We start from the raw sequence: 9,791 nt of genomic DNA, 5'->3' as shown, positions 1-9,791 counted from the left end.
ACGTGTGGTACGCCGAGGGACAGTTGTCGCAGCACAGCAGCTCGCCACCGTCCTTGCACACCCGGCAAAACTCCTGATGCTCGTCGTCGTCCTCGTCGGCCGGCCCCTCCGCCTCGCACGTCGGACAGGACCACTTGCCCTCGGGCGTGTCCTCCAGCTCCGGATCGAGACACACCAGATGGTACGCCTTGGGGCACGTGTCGCACAGGATGATCTCGCCGCCCTGCTGACACACCTCGCAGTAGTCCTGATGCTCGTGCTCGCCCTCCTCCCCACCGTCCGGGAATTTGCTCTTCTTCGACTTGTTCTTCTTCTTCGACTTGTTGCCAATCTTGGTTTTGGCCTTCTTGCGCACCGCCGGCTGATCGGACGCTTCGTCCGCGGCGCCCCCATCGGCCCCACCACTGCCCCCGGTGGCCGATTTCGCCCGTTCCGGCGTGTCGGGCTCGGACTGCTGCAGCATCTTCTCGAACTCGGCGTCCGACTCGCGCTCCGAGCCGCCGCTCGCGTCCTGCTCCTCGTCCGAGCTGGCGTTCTTGCGCTTGCCAAACTTGATCTTCAGCGTCGGCACCTTCTGCTTGCGGCTGTTTCCTCCGCCGCCGCCCTTCTTGTTGCTGCTACTGCTACCTCCACCGCCGCCGCCGCCTCCGCTCTTGCCCTTCTTGCTCTTGCGCGTTCGCTCCCGCTCCACCTCCTCCTCTTCCTCCTCGTCCTCGTCGTCGTACACCATGTCGTCGTGCTTGTTTTCCGTCTTGCTGCGCGACCGGCTCGACTTCGGCACGTACTCGGGCGTGGGCGGCGCCGCCGCCGCCGTCTCCTCCTCCCGCCCGCCCGTCTCGCCCGACGTCGCGTCCTCGCTCGAGATGTTCGGGTTGAGGGTGCAGAACTCGCGCCACTTGGCCGCGACCAGCATCATCAGCTTCGCCATCGGGACGCGCGGATTCTCCTTCGTCAGGATCGGCCGCACGTGCGTCTGGAACATCTTGAACGTGACCAGATTCTCGAAATCCTCCTCCGTGTACTCGATCTTCACGTCGGTCAGATCGAACGAGCTGCACACCTCCTGGATCGTGGGCATCTTTTCCTTCTCCTCGGACTTCTTCTCCACTTCGCTGGCTGCAGCCGCCGCCGCACCCGAACGACTGCTGCTGCCCTTCTTCCGATCTCGGCCACGCTTCGGGCGTGACTCGTAGTCGGACTCGGCGGCCGCAGCGGCGGCCGCTGCTGCTGCAGCCGCTGCCGCCGCCGCCGCACTGCTTCCCCCGTCATCGCTCTGCTTCTGGTCGCTCTCGTCGCCGCTGTCGTTCTTCTTGCGCTTTTTCTTCTTGCGGCCGCGCTTTTCGTCGCTGCTGCGCGCTTTGCGCTTTTTGCCCTTCTTCTTCTTGCGGTTGTCCTCTGGCTCGTAGTCGTCGTCTTCGTCCTGCTGCGCGTTGCCCTTCGTGTTGGCCTCCTCGTCCGAACCGTCGTCGGCGTCTGCCGCTAGGGATGCGTCCGCTCCCTCATCCAGCATGCCGCTCTCCTCCTCTGGAAGGGAAAGCGATTCAATCGGAAATTTTAGCATTTGTTACATCGTTATGTGATCTTCAAAAATGAAATTGAAGAAATTAATTGGTTTGTTTGGGATTGATTTAATTTCAATCCATTACGAATGTTTTGGTAAAAATCAGATGTACGAATTCTGCTCACAATCCTTTATAATCATTTTGGGAATATTCTATCAATAATGTATTTTTACCATACAGAATCATTTTAAAATAATCAGAATCTTCAAATTGTCTTCAGACTTTCACTTCAACATTTTTTTTAAATATTTCAAACAAACAAAAAATGTTACAGAAATGAACGGAATAAGTCTAACGGTTCATATTCGAAATCATTTCAATGTTAGTGGCTGTTTCATACTCCCTCCTTTCCAATCCTCCCTCACCAACAATCGGTTTGTATAGTTGAAGGTGGAAGGGAAGGGGCAGGAAACGAAGGAAGCAAAGCGAAGCCCGGAACGAGGGAAAATGGAAAATCCATTCCCAAGCGGGCGAGGGTTGAAAAAAAAGCGCAAGAGAGAAAGAGAGAGAGAGAGTGAAAGAGAAACAGAGAGCTGAGAGAGAAAGACATGATCACCTCTCTCTGCGTAGTCAAAGCGAATGGCAAGAACTGGTGGAAGAATAAGAAGAGTAAAAAAGCGCAAGAAAGCACAACCCTCCTCTACCTTCGGCTACCACGTACCCTGCCCGCACGCTTCATGACCCCATTGCGGAACGCTAGCGCTCCGCAATGGTGTGCGGCGTAGTCTTCCCACCCCTACCACCACTCATCCTGTCACCAATCCTTCCTTTCCACACCTTTCCTGAGGCTTGCAGATTCAATCGAAGGACACTCGTGCAGTTACAGTGACCTTCACAATAAATGGTAGTGGTTTGGGAGGGTAAAAATTCTACATGACTGTAGAAAAGATTTGCTACCACCCTTTCCCTCCGCCATTGCGCTCCCAACAGAGGGCAAAAAGCGGGCCGATCTTCCGTGTTCCTAACCGTTGCAGCACGTTAGAGAAAAAAAACACAAACAATGCATTTGTGTTTGCAATGTTGCGTTATTTTACCGGCAACGGTGTATTTCACCGCTGGAAAATAAGATTTTCATAGTTCTACCACCTTTTCGTGCTGCCCCCCCTCTAGTACGAACAATGGTGGCTCCCTAGCCAGCCCTTCTTACCCTTCCCGTCAGCACCCACCCCTCCACTCCACTTACCGGCAATGGATTCATCAATTTCCTCATCGGATGCCATCGTCGGTTGGCCGGTTTTGCCGCGCGCTAGCACACTTCACACTCTACACACCCTTTTGCCCTGCGTGTGGGGCACACTTGGCGCTTGCCTTCGGACCGGAACACGCGCCGTTTGGTGCCGGAAAACTGTGGTGAAAAAACAGGACACTTTCTGGGAGCCGACCGTCCGAGCCAGCACACACGCACACAAAGCGATTCCAAGATGGCGGCGTGGGCTGAAGCGAGCAACGCGCGAACGCTTGTGTACGGCGACAAAAACAAACGGCGACGCAAGGTTTACATACAGTCGAGCTCGGGCCGGTTGTTTTATCTAGGCTGTACGGATGTTGTTTATTGGTCCTGGAATAATGCTAAGGGGATTGTAAAAATGTGTTTGAAATGCAGTAGAATTTATTATTAAAAAAGAATAAAAAATAAACCATTATAAGCTTAAAATGTGGTCAATAATAATAAATATCTAACTGAACGGGACGCTGGTACTCTACTGTACATCCAAATGTCATCATTTTGACAAACGAAAACCAATAGCTGTCAAATTTGACTTTTCGTTATCGAATTAATTTAAGTTTTTTCTTATTTTAATTGATAAATTGTTGTATTTAGCTGCGAAAAATACTCTATTTCATTGCTCATTACAGCAATAATTAAACTGCAGAATCGATTTCACTTTGAAGCTACGTTTTATTTTTAACGAAAGCTAGGGATGGTCCTACAAAGGGATTTTGGTTTAAAACGACAGTTACAAAAACTTGATCAGCTCATCGTGTTTCGTTCTTTTCCAAATGCATGCCAGAAATGATGTTATTCAAATGCATTAACTCGTTTCAGAGTGATATTTACGATCTCAAAGCTCATTTGCACTGATGTAGGTAAGCAAGAAATCATATCACACAACGGTGTAGAGGATAAAGCTCCATTTTTCCAACCATTTTACCATTTCCCCAGCCATTCTTACCGATCTTGTTTGTCATAAATTTTACTCACTACGCAGCATTTCACAAGAATATTGTTAAAGAACTTTATTCAAAGGCTATATGCAAAAATGTGTTTGTAAGCTACCATGCTCCCTTATGCCATTGACGCCTCGGCATAGTCCTTCAGGGCGGACGAGTAGAGCGTAAACGAGCCCGTGCCCACCTTGCACGGCTGGCCCACGATCAGCCTGGACGAGGGTGACTCCAGCCGATCGTTCGTGCCCTTCAGCAGCGCCTCCTTCAGGAACTTGAGCGACGATTCGAACGAAATCTGCTGCAGCGGCGAAACCGAAGACTCCATCGCCATGCGGTTCATCGCCTGGTACCGGCCACTCGCCGTCATGTAGTCCGCCACCAGCAGCAGATGGCGCGGATCGATCGTGATGCCGTACACGCTGAACACGTTCTGTATTTCCTTCACGATCACGCGCGACGCCGCCTCGATGCCGTACCGGTTGGCCATCGCGTGGATGTCGTTCGTGTACAGCCGGTTCAGGTCCAGCACCTTCGCGTGCGCCGTCATCGCCGACATGTTCGTACCGTCCGTTCGCAGGTACAGCTGATCGTTTTGCATGTACGTGATGGCGCGCTTGATCCGGGGCACCTCCCAGATTACCGATTTGGCGGCCACATCCCGCAGCACCTTGGTGAAGTCGATCTCCTTCAGCTTCAGCGGCATGTGCAGCACGATCTGGCACCACCGTTTGGCGACCCGATCGTGCTGGAACTTGCTGACCTGCGCGTTCACCTGCGCCAAAAACATGGTCTCTTCCGCTTCATTCAGCGTTTCCTCGGCGCCGGGCATCGCTGCCAGCTCCTGCCCCAGCTCGTCCTGCTCCTTTTCGTACTCCTCAATCAGCGCCTCCTCGATGCAGTGGCTCTTCGATGCCTTGGCGGACGGAAGCTTTTTCTTTTGCTTTCCCCCCGCTGCTGGCTGCTTTTGCGCCTCCTTCTCATCCTCTTGCTCGTCCTCGCTAACGCCCGAGTCGTCGGAGCTGGCCCCCGCAGCATCCGCATCGTTCTCGTCGTCCTCGTCGTAATCGTGCTCGTCCTTGGTCTTGCCCCGGTTCTTCGCATCCGATGCATCCCCATCAACAGCCGGCGTGCCACCATCGTCCGAGTCACTGTCGCTATCCGAATACACAGCCTTCTCGCTCTTATCAACTTTCCCCGGCTCCTGGCGATCGATCTCGTCGTCCTCTTCAGTGTCAGCCCCCTTCTTATGCTTTTTCGATTTACCTTCCTGCATTTCAGTGTCGATTCTGTAGAATGGAATGGAATAGCACATCAGCGTATGGAAGAAAAGGCCCTCGACACGCCAAAGGATGGTTTCATACTTACAGCACATTCTTCGCCGATTCCGCTCGCCGAATGGCGGCAAACATTGCTTTGAAAAATTTGCGCGACATGTGCCGAAGGATGCCGCTCGGCGTAACGCAGTAGTCGTGATCGTACGCGTCCTGCGGAAGGAAGTTGAAGCGTATGGTGTGCTGCATGCCGCGCGAAGGATGCACCACCAGCTTCGACTTGATATTAATATCTACGGGAAGGAAGATACAACGTATTAAATAAAAGAAAAGCGCCAAAACACGTGACGGTTGCACTCACTCTCCAGCACATCCGCCACCGTGACACGGTTGAGCGATTTGCGCAGCTTCTCGGCCACCGCCTTCAGCCGCTCCGGTTTGCGGTGCGGCAGGAACGGTATCTCCATCGACGGTGTCTTGATCTCGGCCGCCGCACACATCAGAATCTCGCGCAGACGCGGAATACCGAGCGTCACGTTCATCTCACCGCGCCCCGCGAAGTGGAACGTGTTGAGCGTCATCTGCGTGGACGGTTCGCCGATCGATTGGGCCGCCAGCACGCCGACCGGTTCGCCCGGCGCGGCCAGCGACGCACTGCCCTTCACCTGCATCAGCTCGTCGATGTTGTGGAGCGGCTGCTCGGTGCGCTTGTACTTGCGCACCATCGCCTCCAGCTTCTCCGACAGCACGCCGTAGTGCGAATCGGGCGGAAAGACGGCACCGACCGGATCGGGACAGTGGGCCGCCCTTCTCACGTACTCGCGCCGGGCCGCTGGCTCCAGCTTGCCCCACCGCTTGAGCAGCTTCTCCGTCAGCTTGGTACGGCCCGACTTTTTCATCTTGTCCGGGTTCGGGAGCTCCGCCCGCAACGCTTCCGCATGGTCGGCGGAAAACAGTGCAAAAGCGGACGTGCGAACCCGCTGCACCTCCGTCGGCCCTCCGCCATTCTGCTTCGTCCAGCGTTTCATCTTTTTGACGTGCTTCTTCAGCGCCTCGTTCAGCGGATCCTCGTCGCGGGACGTCTGCAGCCGCTTCAGCACCTCCGGCTGCACGATCACGTCCCGGTTCATGTCGAGAAAGCGCGTCTGCTTCTCGTTGCCGATGAACTGCGTCTTCGCAATGTCCATACCGTCCTCGCCGAACATGTACTGGATCACGCTGCCGTCGCTATCCCGCACCGTCATGTCGTAGTGCACCGACAGGCCCTCGAGATGCTTCACCAGACAGCGCTGCAGGTAGCCGGAGCGGCTAGTTTTCACCGCCGTATCGATCAGACCCTCGCGGCCTGCCATACAGTGAAAGAAAAACTCCTGCGGCTGTATGCCCGTCATAAACCGGCCGTCGATAAAGCCGCCCGACTTCGGTGACGTATCAAAATCAGCAAAGCTCGGCAGCGAACGGCCGGAAATCATGAGCGGCGGTCGTTTGCCCTCCAGCTCGATCTGCCCGAGCAGGCACGAGATTTGCATCGTGTTAACGGTCGAACCCTTCGCACCCGACTGTACCATCAGCTGCAGATTGTTCTCCGGGAACTTGCTGATCAAGCCTTCCGGCAGGCATGCGCTATTAAAAAAAGGCGAAGTATAATTAATAACACGTCCAATTGGATTCCCATTTTTTTCTCACTCACTTGTTAATCCTGTTGGTGTACGTATCGAGCACGGTCTTATACTTCCGGTCGAGTATGGCGCGAAACTTTGGATTCTTGGCGTACGCTTCCCGCATGCGCTGGGCCAGCTCGTCGCGCGAAACGCTCGCCGGCAGCTCGAGGGCTGAGGTGGCCGCTTCGTGCCCGGCCACAGCGCGACACTCGCGTATAATTCTGGACCGCTTCCGATCCGCCTTGCTCTGCACCAGAATGTCCCGTACGCCCAGCGTGAACCCTTCCCACTGCAGGTAGTAGGTGAAGAGCCGCGACAGGGACGAAAGGAGAGCGGTGGAGCAGACGCCCCCGTACAGCTCGTACATGCAGTGGATCAGACCGTACGGTGTGGCGCCGAAGTGGTTCTTGTCGAGGATGCCGCTCAGCAGCTCACCCTGCCGGATGAACACCTCCGATTCGGACAGCTCGTTCTCGCGGAGCGGTGTGCCACCGTACTCCCAGGGGCGGGCGGGAAGCACACACCAATGCTGCGTGGGAGAGCGGAGAGCGATTATGAGTGCGTTCTGCGAGTGCTTTATTACCACCAAGCGCCCTTACCTTGTTGTTTAGCTTCGACTTTCCCACCAAGTTGATGTACGGCATGCCCTTCGGTGTGCTGTTCTTGATGATGGTCGAGATGATTTGCTTGCCGGACCACAGTCTCACCGGCTTCAGGATGGACGGTGGCAGCAGCTCAATATTGCCCTTCTTGTTGCTCAGCGCCTGAAACACTAGCTGCTGGTAGTCCTCCCTGCAAGGCAGTAAGGGGTTTGGGGATGAGGAGTCGGTTAGAGAGTCAAGCGCCTCAGTCCTTCACCCACTTACCGGTTGAAAAACTTGCCGCGTATGAAAAGCTTCACCGCCGATACGATGTGATCCTGAATCAAACCACCCAGCGGTGTGCCGTCTTTCGGCACGAGGTATTGGTACGGCACCGCCACCAACCCGTACGCCTCCGCCCGGGCCACCTCGTTCTGCGGCAGATGAGCATTCATTTCATCCCCATCAAAGTCCGCATTGTACGACTTGCAGTTCGAGTAGTGCAGGCGGAAAATCTTCTCCCCACCGAGAATCTTCGCCCGGTGCGCCATTATACTCGGCCGATGCAGCGTGGGCTGCCGGTTGAGCAGCAGTATATCCCCGTTCTGCAGATGCCGATGGACGATCTTGATCGTATCGTCACCGCTCGACTCCGCGCCGGCACCGTGCGGCGTTAGCAGCGTTTTGGCCAGCGATTGGCGCTGCGTCACGTTCGTGGACGATATTTTGCTTACCCGCCCGTTCGCATCTTCGATCATGTTCGCGCCCGGATAGACGTCCGGCCCGTTCATCACCCACTGGCGCAGCTCGGCCACATTCCAGGGCGTCACGGGGACCGGGTAGGTGAGCTTCTTCGCGAACCGTGTCGGTATGCCGATCTCCTCCACCCCGATGTTCGGATCGGGCGTGATGACCGTGCGGGCCGCATGGTTCACCCGCTTGCCCATCATGTGCATCCGGATCAGCCCGGCCTTCTTCTCGATCAGCTGCTTCAGTCCGAACGTGACCACCTGCTTGCCGCCGGACAGCTTCTCCACGTCCAGCAGCTGGTCGACGTTCGACTGCAGATCGCACCAGGCGTGAAACAGCTTCTCCGTCACGGTGGCGCCCTTCGCCTGCTGGTGGATCGATTTCAGCTGGCCGAACGTCGCATCGCTCATGCCTTCCGGTTTCTCCTTTCCCTCGCTGCCGAACAGAATGGCCCGCACGGTTGCGTTCGCGACGAAGATGTTGCGCAGCAGCACCGACTGCGCGTGTTCCATTACCGAGGAGCGGCCGGGTACGCGGTTAGCTCGGCGGACGGGACGCATCTTGCAGGGCGGCACCGGTACCACCTCCATGAAGAAAATGTCCGTCGGATATTGGGTCGTCTCGTGCTTGGCCGAGTTCAGTACGGGAAAGAGCAGCGACAGCAGCGTGCCTTCCTGCTCGTACAGCTTGCGCAGAAACATTTGGCTTTCGCGGGCGAGCACCACCTCCGTGGACGATTTTACCTCCTCGTCGGTTGGGTTCTTGTTTCCTTTCTCCTCGCTGCAAAGTGGACAAAAGAAAATACATGAGCGCCTTCGCCCTCTAAGTGCTTGTGTTTGTGTTTGTGTACTTACAGAAACGCCTTCTTGTCCGCTTGGGTCCACCGTATCGTTAGTTTTTTGTCGGTAATGCGAACACGCTGCAGCATTTTCGTACAGTGGATGCAACGTTTCGATTCCTGCCTGAGCGTGCTGTTCACGATCGCGGTCCGGATCGTGCTGGAGAGCTTCGTGTTGCCGAGCTTGTTGTACGGCTCCTTGCGCAGCAGGTCCTCGTAGTACGTAATCTCCTCCGGTATGGCATCGTGCGGATTGGCCTGCAGTTTCGTCTTGTACACGTCGATCTCTTCCGCCTCGACGATGTAGCCGGCGTCGGCCAGCCGCAGCTGCAGCTCGAGCAACGATTTCGCTCCGTCCTGCAGCTGCACCCGGGCGCACGACATGCAAGTAATGCGCAGCAGACTGCTAACCGTGCGCATGAAGAACGGATTGTACACGACCAGGTCCAGCTCGATCAGCCCGAAGTGGCCCTCGCACGTGCTGACGTCACGGGTGCACGTCGCACAGATTTCACCGAACCCGCACGGACCCATCGCCGGATCGTACAGCCCGGACTTGACCGGGTTGCCCATGTCGTCGAACGACCGGTACGATTCCACCTTCATCACGCTGATCTTCCGCACGTCCTCCGTCGTAAAGACGGAGAACTCGAGGTTGGTTGGATCAAGGTTCACGATCGTCATTGTGTGGCCCTCCTACGATTGCCTTCACCGAAACAACAGCAACAGCGGTAACAAGTGTGTGTAAGTTTTATACTAAATAAACAAAAAACACGTTTCAGCCAGTTAATTCACGACAAAAGTTCACGAAAAGATCTTGCCCGATTTGAAAACGTGCACATGGTTTCGGCAATTGACACTTTTTGACAGTTGTTGGCCGGCACTGTTTACGAATTGTAAACACGCGGGACGATATCAACCCTTGCATGCCATGGCATTGAAGCGATGGTTTTGTTTTT

General features: G+C 55.3%; 2 protein-coding genes across 2 annotated transcripts in view; both read right to left on the bottom strand.

The window, feature by feature from the left end:
* Positions 1 to 3,054, bottom strand: part of LOC125907404 (chromodomain-helicase-DNA-binding protein Mi-2 homolog) — an 8,949-nt gene extending 5,895 nt beyond the window's left edge. Inside the window, exons 1-2 of the mRNA XM_049609318.1 lie at positions 2,746 to 3,054; positions 1 to 1,524 (exon numbers count right to left, since the gene is read on the bottom strand). The exon at positions 1 to 1,524 is cut by the window's left edge and continues 4,722 nt beyond it. Of these exons, the coding sequence (XP_049465275.1) occupies positions 1 to 1,524; positions 2,746 to 2,782 (1,561 nt within the window). The 5' untranslated portion in view covers positions 2,783 to 3,054. The remainder of the gene's footprint in view (positions 1,525 to 2,745) is intronic.
* A 731-nt stretch (positions 3,055 to 3,785) lies between these two features.
* Positions 3,786 to 9,696, bottom strand: LOC120956307 (DNA-directed RNA polymerase I subunit RPA1). The gene is made up of 7 exons (XM_049609319.1): positions 8,849 to 9,696; positions 7,530 to 8,774; positions 7,263 to 7,455; positions 6,693 to 7,192; positions 5,364 to 6,625; positions 5,097 to 5,295; positions 3,786 to 5,017 (listed from the first exon to the last, which is right to left on the bottom strand). The coding sequence occupies exons 1-7, from the start codon at positions 9,514 to 9,516 to the stop codon at positions 3,850 to 3,852; spliced, it is 5,235 nt and encodes a 1,744-aa protein (XP_049465276.1). The 5' UTR covers positions 9,517 to 9,696; the 3' UTR covers positions 3,786 to 3,849.
* Between the last annotated feature and the right edge of the window lie 95 nt (positions 9,697 to 9,791).

The sequence above is a fragment of the Anopheles coluzzii genome, chromosome 3, assembly GCF_943734685.1.
Source record: "Anopheles coluzzii chromosome 3, AcolN3, whole genome shotgun sequence".
NCBI lineage: Eukaryota > Metazoa > Arthropoda > Insecta > Diptera > Culicidae > Anopheles > Anopheles coluzzii.
Note: the sequence above shows the minus strand (reverse complement) of the source record. Positions and strands in the feature narration are given on the sequence as shown.